The sequence below is a fragment of the Schistocerca cancellata genome, chromosome 3 (assembly GCF_023864275.1).
Source record: "Schistocerca cancellata isolate TAMUIC-IGC-003103 chromosome 3, iqSchCanc2.1, whole genome shotgun sequence".
In the NCBI taxonomy this organism is placed as follows: Eukaryota; Metazoa; Arthropoda; class Insecta; order Orthoptera; family Acrididae; genus Schistocerca; species Schistocerca cancellata.
The window spans coordinates 591,286,306-591,305,313 of record NC_064628.1 but is presented as its reverse complement, the minus strand read 5'-3'; the positions used below and the strand labels follow the sequence as shown (position 1 = coordinate 591,305,313).

The 19,008-nt window shown below is 36.4% G+C and overlaps 1 protein-coding gene across 1 annotated transcript in view; it reads left to right on the top strand.

Moving 5' to 3' along the window:
• LOC126175456 (choline transporter-like protein 1) overlaps positions 1-4,584 on the top strand; it is a 513,527-nt gene extending 508,943 nt beyond the window's left edge. Inside the window, exon 17 of the mRNA XM_049922260.1 lies at positions 1,734-4,584. Coding sequence (XP_049778217.1) covers positions 1,734-1,841 — 108 coding nt within the window. The 3' untranslated portion in view covers positions 1,842-4,584. The remainder of the gene's footprint in view (positions 1-1,733) is intronic.
• Positions 4,585-19,008: the final 14,424 nt, after the last annotated feature.

The following is a 19,008-nucleotide window of genomic DNA, read 5'->3' as shown; positions in this document are numbered from 1 at the left end:
TATGTTATTTAATTTCAATTTTTAAAACTAGGATCATTCTAAAATAAATGAGCTGGAGGCTGTAAAATGAAAACCACTGAAGGGATTGTACTGCAATTGCCTGTGGAAGAAGGTGTAGTTCCTATAAGGGTGCTGAGACTCCAAACTTGATGCTAGAGGGATGTGAATGCAAACCCACGTAATGACAGAGTGAGCACGTGTATGCATTGACTGTCCGTGTACTCAACAGTGCTAAAAACAGAGAGATGGAGGCTTCAGAACAAGAACAAATGGGTATAGTGTGTTTCCTTGCAATAGAAGAGTGCAGAGAATGTAAAGTCATCAAAAGAATGGCACAAGTGTATGCAGAGCACTGAATGTCTGTTGCAATTTCAATGCTCAATCTGACCTCTTGGGCAGCAGCTGCCACTGTAAAAAATTGTTCAAATGTGTGTGAAATCTTATGGGACTTAACTGCTAAGGTCATCAGTCCCTAAGCTTACACATTACTTAACCTAAATTATCCTAAGGACAAACACACACACCCATGCCCGAGGGAGGACTCGAACCTCCGCCGGGACCAGCCGCACAGTCCACGACTGCAGCACCTTAGACCGCTCGGCTAGTCCCGCGCGGCGCTGCCACTGTAACTTACTGGTCTTCAATAATGAGGGCATCCACCTGCTGGACAATGGTGTCAGCAAAGCAGTGTGGTGTTCAAGATTGTGTATCATCAGCCAATGAAATCCATCCTTCCTTGAATCGCTTGTGCCATGTCTTGACTATTGCAGTTGTCATGCAGTGCAATTCGCACACTTGTGCCATTCTTTGATGAATTTCCATTCCTCACACTCTTTCCACTGTCAGGAAATACACTACACCCCTTTGCTCTTTTTTTGAAGCTCCCACTTCTCTATTTTCAGCATGACTGAGTGCAGGGGGCAGCTGACATGTGTACCCGCTCCGCTCACTCTGTCATGATGTGGTTGTGCCCCTTTGGTAGTAAGTCTGGGGGCTCAGCACTCTTATTTGGTCCAGATTTTCTTCCATAGGCAATGGCATAATAATCTGTTCAGCAGTTTTTATTTTACAGCCTTCAGCTCATTTCTTTTCGAATGACCATAATACATACCTCTCTAAAAACAAAGCTTGAGGGCTCAACTTTTGAAGAATCAGATTTGTTCACCCCACATAAATGTGGACTGTGGTACTTACAAGCTAGATCCACTCACAACTTTTTTTCTTTGCTTGGTTTTCTTTCAGTTTTCCATTTCTTGTACTTCTCTCAATGTTGGCCCACCTATCATTTTTGCTTCGAATTTTCTTGTATTTTGTAAATTTATATCATATCTCATTCCACATACCTGAACATTCTGCTCCCTGAAGGGATCTGTGGAATATGAGGAGTGAATGAATGAATGAAAAAATAATATCCTACATTTAGAGTTTCTTCCTTGCTCTGGAATTCTGGTTTTACCTGCCCATATACTGGTTTTACCATTATAATCTTTATTTACATTTCACTCCCAAGAAAATAACCTTTACTTCTAAATTCTTTGAAGTAAGTGGTATGAATTGGCCCTGTAAAATTTTCTGTTAAGATTGAGAAAGATCATTAGCTACATGATGTTACACGGGACAACATACAAAAATTACATATATTATTATTTTTTCATCAGTACCATACTAAGATTTCTGTATGCAGCTGGAGTTCACGTTGATACCTAAATTAACTGAAATTCATTTTCTTTCAGGAGTTTGTGCAGAACAGTAAAAAAGCTCTTGCGTTACTAAATGAGAAACAAAGACAAAGCCCCCAAGGTGAAGCCTGGAGTACTTCACCCATCCGCACACCAAATTAAGATTTTTTATGTGAAAAATTACCAAAGGCCAACCTTATTGCAAGGTGGTGAAAAGTGGCTTGTGAAGAGGGAAAAGAATATTAATCCATGAATATGAAGATATGTAGATTGTTCTACAATATGATGCATTGCTGTAAATTACCCAGCTACACAGATATTTTCTTAATATTTCACTAAGACACTGACTGTTACTTTCATTGTCACTTCCATCTTATCATTTGATAAGCCCTTATGGCTCTTCATTGCTGTTGACCTGCAGTGTTTTAAGCTCTTTTATAAGTGTGTTTATGTTGTGTTGTACAACAAAGAAAATAGATTAAGCAAAAAGGTTTTTGTGAGTAGCTATTGTATCTGCCTTTCTGCAGTTCATAGTAATTTGGTAAATAGGTTTTCAAACAGAGAACAGCTATAGAAACATTATTTAGAAGAAGAAACTTAATTTTTTTGTTTTAAAACTGATTGATAGGATTATTCATTTTAGTTCTTGTAAGTTACAACATTGTGGCATTATCACAATTTTTAATTACAGCTGCACTAAGGCCTTAAAAATGAAACACAATAAGTGCCTTAATTCTTTCTCAGGGATGATGTGATTTGATTCAAAATATATGTGTATGCAGAATTAATATTTTCAAAGATTTTAAGCATTAAGTCTACTACTTATCCTAGGCATGATAGCACTGTCTTTCCAAGACCTCCAATTAAGATTGACTGGTACTGTTAACAACATGCAACACTTTAGAGAATCTTATGCTGTGGATACACTTTTAAGGGTCTGATTAAATATAGATAATTTAGGAACAAAGGCACTTTGTGTAAAATTGATTTTAATTTTGCAAATGTTGGAGCATTAGTTGTCTGGCAGCTTTCTGCCTTTCTTCTGCTTATTCGTCTTGACCCTATATTTTTCCAGGAATCTCATGATATTAACACTAGAGCATTTTAAAAATAAATTCTCATATTTGTTATTTTATTTATATCAGTTAACTTTACATTCCTTTTTATTCTCTTGAAACTAATTAAAGAAGACTTTAGAATTTGCTTTTTGTTTTTGTCGTCGTATCTTCTATCTACTCTGTCCACCTGTAAACACATAATTTGGTTTTCAGTCTAAACTAACTGTGACCTGGAAAATTTCTGAAAGAATTTTCTTTCTTTCTTTCTTTTCTGTTGCTTGCAGCTGTGTCTGTTAACATGATTAATGTCATTCCATTTTCAATTCTTATCTGTTCAGGTTATTTTGTTTCTCTTCCAAAACATTAAAATTAAAGAAAAAGCCATCATTAAGCCTTGATCTGATACCTTGGTTTTTAGTGCATGACTTTCATCTGTGTTGACAAATGTCACATAAGTGATAAACCTGTAAGTTCCTTATTTAGCTGTAAACTTTTTGTGAAATGTTTTGCATATCAACCTATATAGTGCCAGTGTCTTTCAGGTTGTAATTAATTTACAACCAGTCCATAATTAGCACACTGTGATTTTCATCTGTTTACTAGATTTTATCAGTTATGCCAGAGAAATATAATCTCAAACAAAAATTACAGAGGCTTTGGATGTGAAAAATGGTAAGAAATGGAATTACAGAGACTCTGCGAACACACAAAAAATTATTTAACATTTAAGTTATCTTGAAAAATGGGGCCTAGAAAGAGAAAGTAAGGTAATGAGAGAGAGAGCATTATGACTCCTGGAAGAAACAATAAGAGATAGGAAAGATAGGGCTCCTGTTCTAAGCCTTGGGAATCCAAATATAAGTCCTTTTCTATCACTCAGCTCTGCATTTCTTGTCTCTCTCCATCTCTCCCTTGAGATCTCTTCCTAATAAATTGTAGTCCTGACAGCTCCTGTTTCAGAATTTATTTATTTTTGAACATAGCATCTTTTGTGTTTATATTCATATTAGAGTTTACTCATGGTAGCGCATGATTTGCGCATTCCAGTAATTTCTTTTACCTTAGTTGCGCAATATTTCCAATGTCAGTTTTCTTCAGAAGGCAAATAACAATTTCAAAAATCATACTTGAACCTGCCTTTCTGAGTAAGCTATGTAGGTAAAAAGTTAGCCTCCATGAGGACATTTCCTTTTTCCTTTCACTGTTTGGTTATTTGTTAGTTTTTTATGGTGTTTATTGTATTCAAGATAATATGAGGCCAATATATTTAAGATAATGTGAGGCCAATATTGTATATCTTTCTAAGTTTGTCTTCATGTTCCACATGTACAGGAAAACCAAAGGTGCATTTTCAAAGTACTGTTTTTCATTGAACTTTACTGTAATTTTTTTATAAAATGATTTACTGATGTTTCACTCCTAAACCCATTTTCAAAATGTCTTTTATTTTGTACTATTGCCAATTTCAGTATATCTGTATGGAAGTATGTGTGGAATTAATCCAGAAATCTGTGAGAGCTTTATCAGGGAGAATAGAGTCAGCTAATTTCTATACAGGTCTGAGTGTGAAGAGAAATACAGTTTTGTGGATTTGTGTGGTACAATTATTATGTTACCATCTGTAGATGTTACTTTTATAAGCTTCCCAAACCAGCCTCTTTCAGTATGACAAGAGGAAGAGTTGTTATTTGCAACACCTGTCTTGGAGAGAAACTGAACTGTTTAATCAAAATATTAAATTACTTAGTTTTTAAGCTTCTCATATTGAGAGTATATTATATTTGTATTACATTTGTAAAATTCTTGTACTTTCTGAAATAATTATACATATATTTTCTTTTATAATATGTCTTGTGTGCTGTTGGGTTATTTCCTCCCTGAAATTCCAGAAACGTTTCTAAAAGTAATTCTATATGATAGCCTTTGTATGCCTCATCCTCTCAAATTAGGATCTGAGCTACCCGCTTCACTTCTCCAACCTTCCCCAACCAATCCCTTTTTCCTCCCTGAGGAAGGTACATACGAGTTCTGAAAGCTAAGAATAGTATTTTCTGCCTTATTCATAACATATTCCACAAATCCATTTCTGAACAGTCTTTGAAGGTGTACATTGATTCAATGACTTCAATAAGACTGTTACCTCTAAAAGAATTGGCTATTAATTTCTTCTTTAAAAGATGTAGTTAAAATAAAAGGTCACAAGAAAACCACAAGAATATACAGTTACCCTAACAGAAAAGTAGTAAGAACACCACAACAAAGAGCAAGTGAAATTGCATGTCAGACACGATAAGTGTTTAAATCATATTAAAAACATCAGACAAAAATATATCTGGAATTAATGATTTAGTTTTATGTATCAAAATTATCATACAAACTCAAACAATGGAAAATCCAGGATGGAATGTAACAATATTATGAAAAGGATAGTTGCTACTCACTGAATAGCAGATATGCTGAGTCGCAGATGGGCACAACGAAAAGACTGTCACAAAATAAGCTTTTGGCCAACAAGGCCTTTGTCAAAAATAGACAAGACACACACACATGACCAAAGTCTCTGGCAACTGAAGCGAGATTACAAGCAGCAGTTCATGATGGGAGAGGCAACTACACAGAGTTAGGAGAGGCTGGGGCTGGGAGGGGTAGGGATAGTAGGGTAGGGGTGGAGGGACAATAAGTGCTGTTACTGCTAGCATGTAGGGACAAGATGGAGAGAGTGTAGGGCAGCTAGATGTAATTGGGAGGTTAGATGGGGGATGGGAGAGAGATATGGGTAGCAGAAAAGGAGTGAGGTAAAAGGACTGAGTGTGATGGTGGAGTAGAGAACTGTGTAGTGCTCGATGGGAACAGGAAAGGGCTAGTGGGTATGGACAGTGACTAAAGAAGATTGAGGCCACGAGGGTGACAAGAACATTCAGAAAAGCTGGTGTTGGTGGGAAGGATCCTGATGGCGCAGGCTGTGAAGTAGTCATTGAAATGAAGAACGTCGTGTTGGGTGGCCGGCTCAGCAACAGGGTGGTCCAGCTGTTTCTTGGCCACAGTTTGTCAGTGGCCATTCATGCCGACAGACAGCTTGTTGGTTATCACGCACAGTGGCTGCAGCTTAGCTTGTAGATCACATGACCGGTTTCACAGGTAGCCCTGCCTTTTACGGGATAGGTGATGTTAAGTTTATGACCCAACTGGAGTAGCTGGCAGTGGGTGGATGAATGGGAAAGGTCTTGCATCTAGGTCTATTACTGGGATAGAGCCATGAGGCAAGGGGTTGGGAGCAGAGGTTGCATGGGGATGGACGAGGATATTGTGTAAGTTCAGTGGGAGAATACGACTGTGGGAGGGGTGGGAAAGATAGCGTGTAAGACATTTCTCATTTCAGGCCAAATTGTAGTCAAAACACTGGCAGAGAATGCAATTCAGGTGTTCTACTCAACCAACACATGAAATCTTTTTACTTCTCTCCATTTCCACTACCCTGCCCTCCATCTAACCTCCTGACTGCGTCTAGCTGCCCTACCCTCTCTGGACCTCGTCCCTACACATTCCAACTAGCAGTACTTACCATCCCCCCTCCCCTACCCTGATATCCCTCCCTATACATGTGTGTGTGTATGTGTGTGTGCGCGCATGCCTGTGACATCTATTTTCCAACAAAGGCCTTGGCCAAAAGCTTATTTTGTGACAGTGCCTGTGGCTCAGCATCTCCACTACATGATGAGTAGAAGTTCTCTTTTCATAATAAAATTATCGTACATTAGCATTAGATCAACAGGAATCAAAAATTTATATTTTTCAGACACGAAAATTTTGATAGAATTTCCTTCAACACCATATCCATTCGTCCTTGAAACTTTTCATTTCCTTGTGATTTGAATGCGTCCTGCTTTGTCTATCTTTGCTGCCTCCCTCAATTTCTTCCTTTGTTCTCTGCCTACTGATGTGGCACATTGGCTAAGGCACTGGGCTCATGTTCAGGAGGCACAGGCTGAAATCTCTCTCTAGCTCTCCTGATTTATGTAGTCTGTGGGTTCCCTAAATAACTTCAGGGAAATATAAAGATTGTTCTTTTTATGAGGTCATACCGCTTCACTTTCTTTTTAAATTGAGTTTTTGCTCTATCTGTAATCAACACGCTTCTCTAACTTTGTTGGTCTGTAAGTTAAATCTCCCTTGAGTGTTATTTTATGTTTTTCTACCAGCAGTACTGGGGCACACAGAGTGTGAAGATATATCCTTTATTCCATCTTTTTTTTATTTATATTCTACATTTCCTTATTTTCTTTTTCTTTTTTCAAATCATCAGACTCCCATTAAACATGACAGGTGAATAAAAGATTTCTTTCTACAGATTCATCAGGCCTGGTGGTCTTGTTATACAGCACATGCCTGGGAACCAAAAGGTTGCGGGATCAAATCTTAAACAGTCCATGGAACTTTCAGTCTGCCTTTAACCTATCATTCACCTCTCAAAAATGTGAAAATTTACCAGTAATAACATATGGTTCAAATTCCATATTAACCTGTAGATCCCTTTTCCCTTGTAGGATTACTAAGGTAGTTAGAACATGCAAGTCACTGAAGTGGTGTCCAGTTGAAAGACTTCCACCGAGCTGTGGAGAAGAGCAATTATTATTATACACAAATGTTATCATGAAAGACTAGAGTTTCAATATACATCATTTAGCAATGAAGATACTGCATTCACATCTTATGGAGAACATTGTCACTCAAGAAACAAAAACAAGGGGATGCAACCATTCACCTGTATCTGATTACTGTGTGGTGCATAGCATCAATGAGATGTTATTTGTTCATGCTGTCTTTCAGGTCTTGACATAAAGATATATTTATCTGAAATTCACAGAACAACATCCGTGATAATGAAAACAGCAGATTCCATAGATCAATACAAGACTTCCACAAATAACAAATAATTACTGAAGTTAAACAGTGCAGTTGACAAGCATTAGATATGAACATAAATTAAAACACGTAATTAGTATATTAGTGGATCAGCATTGGCAAGCAAATGACAAAAAGTGAGCCAATTGTACCAGGCTGATTGCACATAGCCTGCAACCACAGATCAATGAGAAAACAGGTAAAAGGGTTAGATTATCATTGAATATGTGCAAGTAGATGAATGCTGGGTAGGAAGAAGAAATACAGTCATTTTCTCTGATAAATCAAGAGGAGGGAAGGTTGGAGACTAACATCTTGTTGACATTAAATAATCTCAGCAAACAAGGATAGGAGAAAAACATGCTGTACCCTCATTCAAGGAAACAATTACATTAATTATAATGGGGGAAAATTCATCACTAGTTCAAAAAACCTGCCTACTTTCCATCTTGTTACTAGACCATGCAAAAAATTATCTCCAGAAGCCTCAAACATTTCCAGTTGACTAGGAAATTAGTTGCATTGCCTGGGATACTGGACTTGCATTCATGAAAAGCAAAGTTGAAAATCTCTTATAGCTATCCTAATTTAGGTTTTCAGCTATTTCACTGCATTAAATCATGAAATGAAGTGAAATGAAATTAATCCAGTGAAACTGCTGAAAATCTAAGTCAGGACAGCTGGAAGAGAACTTCAACCTTGCTTCTCATGAATAAGAGTCCAGTATACCAGGCAATACAACTACTTTCCTGGTCAATTGGAAATGTTTGAAGCTTCTGGAGATAATCAGGATAGCTAAAAAAAACTTCAATCTTGCTTCTTGTGAATATGAATCCATTGTACCAGGCAATACAACTACTTTTTTGGTCAATCAAAAATGTTTTATGATTCTAGAGATAGTTTTCTGCTTGATCTAGCGATGAATTCTCCCCTGTTATTGTATTATTTCTCTCAATTGTGGACAAAAATATTCTAGAGCCATCAATTAGTCCTTAAACAGTGGGCGGGTGTGCCATTTTTCATAATACAAGTGGGTGCAGTGCATATTTAGTACACATGTACAGAATGGCCGTGTTTAAGTTACTGAGGTAAACATCTATGAGCAAAATCTCAGTTTAACCTGGTTTAATAAAACAATGATAAAATAAAGTTGCATAATGTGATCTAAAGCACTGTTCAATTAAACAGGAATGAAGGAATAGGTATATCCTCACAGCTGTGAAACAATAATGGAACGGTGGAAAACAATTGTATTTGTGGTTTGCGCACTTTATACACAGACACGCCCACTTGACGTTAATGAAATGTTATTCTGAGACTAAAAATGAATCACCTTCCTCAATTTTTCTGGAACTCTTTGGCCACCTTGTGTGTGATTGGTAAATTGAGCTACACAAAGGTCATTGGTACTATAATGTTTCAGATCTGTTTTCTACTTCTTCCCTGTAATATCTTCTGAGCAACCATTTCGTGATATGAATTATGTGCAGCTATCAAAATAGTGCATTATAAGTTCAGGATTAGAATATGTAAGTATTGCATGATGCATGATGTATACTTTGTAAGAATGGGAAGTAAGCATAACTGCACTGAATCCTCCTGCTTGATGGACTAGTCATTCCCATACACTAATAAACATTGTTAGAGTTTGTATGCCATTTCTGCACACATGTCTAGGTAAATGGTGGATTGTGATGTTTAAAGCTTTCCCTGCGTACTGATTGTTCCATAAAAACACGGGAGAAGTACTGGATATCCGACAGTTCTCCTGTGTTTTCATGGAACGAATGGTGGATTGGTTTCCAACTTCTGCCTGAGATAAACATGTAATATTTCAAATACCAAAACACACCTTTATATGTATCACACAGAGATATGACAATGAAAGTCCTCCCTTTGGATTAAGAGAGCACTTTGGTATTAGAAAGTGCTTTTAATTACTGAATCATGATGAGTTCAGAAACACCAAGTGAAAACCATAGAGTTAGCAGAATATGGCTACAAAGACAGAAGCAAATTATCTCTACAGAAGATATGTTCAATATTAATCTTGTACAGAAGGTGAGATGTGTTTATGAAAGTGGGAGGGAGATATATTGATTCAAATATAAAGTCGTAATTATCGAAAGGCACCATGGGAGCTGTGGATGATATGAACAATACTGCAGACTTCATGTATCCCTTCATGCTTTATGTCTTCTTCAAAGGTGTTGGTGTAACCAGTAATCATGAATTGAGCAGCATGATAGTGAAATCACTTTGATGTCTCAGCTGCCAAATTTGTCAGAACTGAAACCCACGGAATGCTTCTGGGACAGTATTAGGTTCCCTCTTCACACCCATTTTATGAGAACCGATTGACCTGTGTGTCGATGTCTGGTGCCACATACTGTCAGAAACCTATTAAGGGCTCGCTACATTCATGCCATACAGAATCACTGCAGTATTGCACTCCAGAGATGGACCAATATGTTATTAATCAGAGGGTCATAATGTTCTCCCTCATCAGTGAGGTAATTTCTTCTTTCTCTGCCCATTGCACCTTTTCCAACTTTTTGCAATTCTTAGCTAAAGAACAATAATAAAAATTAGGTTGCTTTGCCATTTTAATTGTATTGCTGCATAAATATTTTGTCCGTGTGATGACAAAGATTTCGTCAAACATAACTTGGTGGTCACAACAATGAAAATAACTAGATGAAAAAGTACATAAAATGAGGGAGGATTGGTGTATGGTGCACAGAAACACATAATAGGAAACAGTTAGCACTGGTTTTCAAGTTCTTGCTCTTTTTCTAGTAGGAGTGCACTCTTTCACAACCAGACAGACACCAAATTTGGCTGAAAACCCAAAATCGCACCATTAATTTTAAGGATGGTTTGGTTCTGCTCTCTATCCTTCTACTTTCCCATTACCCTCTTCATTTCAGCATAGCTGCTTGTACAAAATGCAGCATGAGAACAGACATTACTAAATCTGCTAGTAGGAACATGATAGATATATTCACTTGTGCTGTAATAAGAAGTTAACAATGGCAGAAAAGTCTGAAAAAATGACCATCAAGTTATGGGTAAAATAAGGGAAAGGCAACCACTTGCCTAAAGAAGATTTGGTGCATACTGAGTACTGAGTGCACTCTTGTAGTGGCAGTTCAGCATGCACCAGTCTTCTTTAGGTAAGTGGTTGCCTTTCCCTTATTTTACCCATAACTTGATGGTCATTTTTTCAGACTTTTCTGCCATTGTTAACTTCTTATTACAGCACAAGTGAATATATCTATCATGTTCCTACTAGCATTCCTATGCTAGCAGATTTAGTAATGTCTGTTCTCATGCTGCATTTTGTATAAGCAGCTATGCTGAAATGAAGAGGGTAATGGGAAAGCAGAAGGATAGAGAGCAGAACCAAACCATCCTTAAGATTAATGGTGCGATTTTGGGTTTTCAGCAAGTTATTGACTTTATTTTCCTGCAGAAACTCAGCTGATCACTTGCAAGCACACCATTAATCATGTACCAAAATACAACAAATGACAAGGAAGGATGGGCCATCATATTTCTTCATCCCTATGGCGAATTTGATGTTGCCGTGAATGGTGTTTGTGTGTCTTTCCTCCAAGATTGTATTAACTGCTGTGTAAATACACTCCATATCTTGACATATAAGACTATGGTTATAAATGTAGATATTCAGGGCAACAAAGCAAAAGTACATAATAAAAGTAGTACTAGAACAAACATAAAATTTATTTTAATATTTTGTCCAAACAATCAAGAAACAGCCTTTTTACAAGAAAACAAAATGCATTTACATATAGTATACATCACGAGGAAGATTATGTCTTTATAAAAGTGTAAATACTATTACTCTAACATAATACTGGTAAATATTCACAGTGACTGATGACTATACAAACTCATAAATGCACGATGTTGATTGCAATACAATTCTAAAAAGAAATTAAAAACAAAGCAAGAACGTAAAATGTAAATATCATGTAATAAACTGGCAATAACATGTCACGTTAATAAAGAATAAACATACATCACACAAAGAGAGTTCCAAAGACTGTTTTGTTTGCAAACAATATGGCACAATACATAGTGTATGAGGTTCTCCAGTTTATGTACAGCCAGTTTTATATAATTAGAAGTTGAATGGGATTTGAAGGGTTCTACGTAAATTCATTTTTCCTATAATATCACTATTTATGCTTTAACATACTCAAATTGTTCTCACATGTAGGTACTAAAATATACTACAGCACAAGAGTCAGCCGAATAAATAATTCTTAAAATTCTGGGCTTGAAATATTTATTTCAATCCCCTTTCCCAGTGTCAGCCACTGCATTAAGTTTTCTCAGTTAGTGCTGGCCACTTTTGTACTATTTAAAGTCCTGGAGCAAACAATAAATAAATTATATGTTCCCAATACAAGAATATTGACTAACTGTCCCAGATAAACATATTCATTAATATTTTTCGATGTTGCTCGATATTACCTGTCTTGCAGTTAACCACTTGTGGTGCACAACATTTGTTTTGGACAGCTGTATCTTAAGGTTGACTTTTTCACAACTATCTGATAAATTCTTTATAGAGAATTGCAGTTCTGTCATTTTGTTGGCTAGGATTACTATATTGTCTACAAATCTCAAGTTAGTCAGTATTTTCCCATTTATTCTAATGCCCCTTCCTTTCCAAGTAATTTCGGACCTAGCCATCTCAAGGGCTATTATAAATAATTTCGGAGATATAGGGTCACCTTGCTTTATTCCTCTTCAAAACAAAAACTGCCTCATGCATTTTTCTATGCTGACAGAAGCCATCAAGATACCATAGATGTTTCATAATATGTTTATGCACCTTGTTTCCATTTCTTGTATACAGTGTCTATATAACTGCAGTGTGACTAACAAAAGTAAATGCTTTTTCAACATCTATAAAAGCCACATGTAGTGACATTTCATATTCATTGGCTCAACTAATTGTTTCATGTAGGCTGTGTATATAGTCAGTTTCATTACTACCACTGTAGAATCTAGCTTTTTCTATGGGGTGCATACATTCCACAATAGCATTGATGTGATTTGTCAAGACGGTAATGCAGGTAGTAAACTGAGGGGACAGTAATTCTTCAAATTATGAATACTTCCTTTCCTGTGTGGAAGGATAATCCCTGCTTTGTTCCAGAAGGTGGTGATGCTGTCTTTTTGTATACAAGCAGTAAAGATTTTAGACAGTGGTTTTTCTGTTTCTTCACCAGTATGTATAAGTATTTCAGTTATTAGATGATCATGATCCACTGCTTTGCCATTCTGAATTTCATTTACCTTCCTTCTTTTGAGAGTATTTCCGGGAATTTGTCATTTTTATTTGCATACAATGTTCTCAGCAGTTCAAGGAAAGTTCACTCCAAGGTCTTACTAAGAAAGACCGGAAAAGAAGTGACGACATAAAAGCAATAACAGGAGTTCAGGAAGTTGAGGAAAGGGTAAAGGCACAAAGATGGATGTGGGCATGACATATTGCACGAAAAAATGAAGGAAGATACACAAAGTGAGTACCAGAGTTAAGTGCTACAGAAAGACGAAGAAGACCACAAGGCAGACCACCCGGGCGGGTGTGATAAACTACTAAAGAAAGTCACAGGCTTCAACTGGCAGAGGACAGCAGGAGGCAGAGGCATGGAAAGAGTGATTAAAATTGTTATTGTAGCTTAAAATTAAAGAGGCTACACTTTGCGAAGTTGAATTAGCTGAACAATAAATACAAGAATAAAACCTGCTGTAAACACTACGGAACTCAACTACATTGTGATTCAGCACTACATCTAATACTTGAAAGCTAAGTATCACAAGTCAACATGATGATGATTTTTAAAAAATACATATAACTGTTTATGTAAAGAGGTAAATTACATACAAACAGTTACAAGAAAAGTACAAGTAACTAGAGGCCACAATGTATCTTGCACTCTGTTGGGAAATGTGTGCCATTTTAAAGCTTCCTAGCAGACTAAAATGTGCTGGACTAGTACACAGACACAGAACTTTGCCTTTCGTGAGCAGTACCCTACTGACACAGCAATTCAGGCATCACTCGTGGCCTGTACTGGCAGGAGAAATGCTGGTTGTGAGACATGCCTGGACACAAAGGTGATAAGACCTTTGCCCACAAAAGAGAAGGTTATGGGTTCAGATATTGTACAAAGTACAGTTTTAATTAACCAGGAAGTTTTCAATAATGACAATTTAGTTACACTATGACATATTTTCAAAACACAGTATAACTTTTCTCAGATCAATTAATTTCGTGATTTAGGCTACTTCATCAGAACCATAGCAACACAAATATGTATGAAGAGCTTCACAGAGCTGTCTAATGTTCTGAAGCTTGCAACATTCAACATAAGGGCAATCTGATGAATACAAACAGATGCATCATACAATGTGAGCACAGTACTTTCTTTTGAAAATTCCTGTTCTGTGATAATAATATTCACATGGCTGTTAGAAAAATACCAGTAAACCTGTGATCCAGTAATGAATTGAACCTCCATGTATAAACCAGCTTCAAACTTCTGATTACATTACAACTGAGTTAAAGTGTTAATTAGTTGATGTTAAGCACATAAGTGAGAAAATGATTAGAAAGGGTCTGAAATTAAATGTTTAAAGTTTGTTAGGTTTGAAATTAAATGTTTAAAGTTTATTAGCAGTCACTAAGTGCTCTCCTTATCAAACACTGGATGAGTATAGCCTGGGTAATTTGTGCTCCATTCTGAGCAAAACCTAGTTTCTCACACATCTCAGTGTCGTATCTCCTGGCCTGTGTGTTGTGCGACAATATAATTTTCGAGGTACATTCAATGGTATGCGTGGATGCTGTCTGCAAAAAGAAGTAATAAATTAAAATACCATGCCTGGTGCAGGAGTTTAACTGCAAGAACATCAAAAATGGAGAAAGCAATAAACTGTTTTCCTTTCACTGTTTTTCAGGGTGCGCCTGCGAGAAAAAGTTTCAGAAAGGTTTGGAATTGTGTAAAGTTTGGTGCAAAGTACTTAGTGCTTTCATTCTTAAATAAGGGATGAATATAGTCTGGGTATTTGTGCACCATGAGTTATGCTGCCTCTTGAAATATACACAGTTTCTAACTGTAATACTTGCCTTTACCCTACGGTTAAACCTCTTAATGGGTACCGTGAAGTGGGGTGACTTTGAACGGCGAGGTGATGTTGAACAGCAATTTAGCATTTTTTTAAAGTAAATGCTGCACCCTAGTGTGTAAATATGGAACTAAGGTCTGAGTCACTAAATGTCGCCAATAATCAATAATTTCAGATGACATGACAGACGATATGAAATAACATTGTATACCAACTCCAGAAAATAAAATAATTTTCTGGAAATTTAAGTTCCTTCACAAACGCAAAATATTTGACTATTATTAGAAGCATTTTTTAGTTTAGAATTTGAAATGAGTTTTTATGGACAAGGTTAGCACTTGAATGAACATTTACAGAAAGCATAACATGTTATATTTTTTCTTTGGTGATGTAATGATGTAAAAATATAAAATGTGAAGGCTTGTCTTACAAGAGGACACTTTGAACAGAACCTTCTCTATTCTTTGATACATCAGCTCCATGGAAAATATGTTTTAGTGAAGTTTTCTTCAAAGAGAAGTGTACAATATTATGTTGGACATGTTATCACTGATGAAGAAATTACACTTCTGAGGAAATGGCATTCCAACGTGGAATCAGATGATGTTTCTTTTGTGTGGCCTAATGTTCCCAATGTGTCAGTTATTGAGAAAGAAGACATGTAGGATTATATCTAAGATACATAGAAGAGGAAAGCTTCATTTTGAGTTTGAATTTGATGTCTATGACATCTGCTAGAGTGGACCCACTTTCTTGGCAACTTCATTTCCTGTAGAGTGTTTACATTTCTTCAAAATGCGATATCTTTTTTTTTCATTACTTTTGTTAAAGTCATACAGACTGTTTTGAAAAGATCTGTTTTTAAATAATTTTCTTATTTCCTAAGTAGCTCAGCACCCATTTCCATTATTAAAAAATTAAGCCATAATCATACAAACAGTTTCAGGCGATTGAAGAAAACACATAAATTTTTTTTCAAAATAAGTTGCTTTCAAAACTATATTTATATAAAAATATCATGCTATTTCATATGATAGGGGTGTCATTTAACAGCAATAGACATAACTCCCACAGAATAGGTAAATGTTTCAATTTTCAAAGTGACCCCGACCCATGGGGTGTAATTGAACAGTGAAAAATTAAAAAAAGTAAATAAATAAACTAAGTGTGGGGGGATAAAAATGTATAATGTGCTGTATCATCTTTAGCAACACCTTTTGCAACTCCCCAAAAAGTTTCATGTGAATATCTTGAGAAGTTTCTCTTTAATTTACAAAATTGAATTTAAAATGTTCAAAGTAGTTATTATGACAGTCATTTCAATTTCTTAATTCCATCAATATTTACATGAAAAATTGAAAATCAAATTTTTGTTGCCCCTGGAAGCCATTAGAGAGTCAACCTGCAAATGGATTCATGGAGCAAGGACCATGGACCATGTTAGCCATTTAGTAACATAGATTGTTATGAATACTCTGCTCAGAGTATCAGATATTTTTATTTTCTGCTATCATTACATAAATATAGCTGGATGAATGTAAATGTAAACAATTGGCATTGCACTGTTAACACACACAGTAAACAAACAGTACACACATCAGCTTAAACAGGGAACACAATTCTGTCAAATTAAGTGTAGATGGTAAATTTACAGATCGTCTAACAAAGATGAAGTTTTAAAGATGAATATTGATTGTCAGTTAACATGGATTGAACACAAAGATACTGTCAAAAAGAATTGTCATCAGCATGATTTGCTCTTAATGTTCTGTTTTCATTTTGTAACAACTAATGTTTGTGGTAGAGTAAAATTCCTACATACACCCAAGTCTTCGATATGAGATTCTTTTCTGGGGTTCAAAAGCAATGAGATTCTTTTCTGGGGTTTAAAAGCATAAGACATGGTATAATTTTTAAACTGCAGAAAAGGACTGTAAGAATAAAATAGCGATCAAGGTCATTGTAAATCCCTGTTTAAAAACTTGGTATCCTTAATGCACCAAGTGAGTACATCTACCTCTCATTGTGCATATCAGGGAACATAGCACTATGTATTTTACTAATAGTCCTACACATAATTATGAAACAAGAGCCAAGTTGGACTTAATATTTACCAAAGAAAAACAAGCAAAAAACATTTTCTATCAGGCAACAAAATTGTATTGCCCAAAGAGATGAAAAAAATGTATTAAAATATATCGGTTTGACAAGGAAGCTAAAGTTGTTCAAAAGTAATGCATAATACACAATCAAAGATTTCTTACAGGATTCAGAGTAGTGGCTAATAATGAAAGAGGATAATTACAACATCTTAACATACCACAGTACTGTAGTACTTTTGCTAGAAAATCATGTTCCAGTGTTGATAGTGCATAGAGTAATGACTTATTCTCCTGAGTTCAACAGGCCCCTCATCAAGGGAGGATGTTGACTCTGTTTTTCAGGTGGATACAGGGGAGGATATGAAGATGAAGATGAGAATGGGGAGTAGTGGCATGTTTATGGGCCAGGAGTCTGTGTTCCAAATGAGCAGGAGTTCATGCAGGAAGCATGGCAGCAAGTTCATGGTTCTGGAGCTAACAGCATGTGTCTTTTATGTGTGCAGCAATGAAGAGTAAAACTGTGCTTATATCAAAGATCATTGAACAGTAGGGAATTTGACAAACATTTAGGGAGACATTAGTCTGGAAAACAAAAATAGAATGATGGCATGCTCAGGTGTAATCAATAGGATAAACAACAATGAAAAGTTTACAGGGAACCTGTTTGAATTCCTACAGCAATATGAGAGGCCATTGAAAATGAAGAGAATGTCAGACAGAGAAATGATATATTTCACTCTAACAAACCTGACTCGAGAGGGTAAGCTAATTGGATGCTACTTAAGGGCCACCACCCCTACTTTTCCAGAATTTAAGAAAAAATTTGAGGGGCAATTCTGGCCACAAGACAAACAAACATTGTTTGGACGAAGCTTATGTACATATGAAGGCCACAAGTCCTTACTGGGAACACAAAAGTGCCTTTACCTCCAACTGGTCAAGAGAACATGCTACTTGGATCAGCCATGGAAGGAAAAAGATTTGTTTCAGACTGTTCTGGAAAAACTGCCAATCCAGCCCCAGGATTTGTCATTGATAGCATAAGTCAGATCAGTGGGTGACAATTTGTTTTTCCTTGGGCCTACAGACTCCTTGAAGGGGCAGAGGACTGAGAAAGCTGAAGTGGCAGAAAAAAATTGTTGACTAACATGGGGGCTGACTGGATGGTGAGAAAAGAAGGAACGCTGAGAGTAGAAGGAGAGTGGTTAAGGAAATGGGAATTTGGCCAGGAAAGGATAAATGTTGTGGCCTCAGAAAATTAAATTAGTCTTCACATCTGATTCCTTTGTAATTCAGCTGAGGAGCTTCTAGAAGAGTCAGTGAAGGATAGAACAGGGCCAAAGAGCTACAAATCAGAATTAAAGATTGTAACTAGAGAAGAAACAGAATCCTTTCTGGATAGCAGTGCGGAAGTTTCAGTAACCTCAGCAAAATGGTTAAAGCAGAGCTGGGGAAAAGAAGAGATAGAGACACTCTCTGTTGCTAAAACTCAGAATGTTAACTCCTAGGTAAACAGACACCAAGGTTCGCTAGACAAGTATTTTGTCAAGTAGAAGTGGGAGGAGTAAAGTGGAATATGGATTTTCTGGTCACAGATGATTTACCTTTCCCAATCACTTTAGACACTGATTGATTGACCAGGGCAAAAGCAAGCTATGACTTACAGAGAGGTAGACTAGAGGTGTACCATAATTTATCGACAATAAAGCACACAATTTCTTTGAAAAACTGCCTCGAAAATTCAAGTGTGTCTTATACTCGAAATTAATATTAAGGTATCTAGTGTTTGATTTAAAACTCCCACTAGTCTTAAAAATGGCCCTGTATTCGATGCCGCAGGAAACCTATCTTTGTCTGGCAACACTGGGTTCAACTGGCAGCAGCAGCACACTGATGCAACTAAGATGAATTGCGGGCACAATGACAATGACGAGGAGGAAGAAGAAGAAGAAGAAGAAGAAGAAGAAGAAGAAAGTTCAGATGATGATTTCAGGAATTTTAAAGGTCAGTTCCATTTTATAAACTAAGAATTTTTTTAGCTGGCTTGCAATCTAAGAATAAAAATGGTAAAAAGTTATTTTTTTAAATACTTAAAAA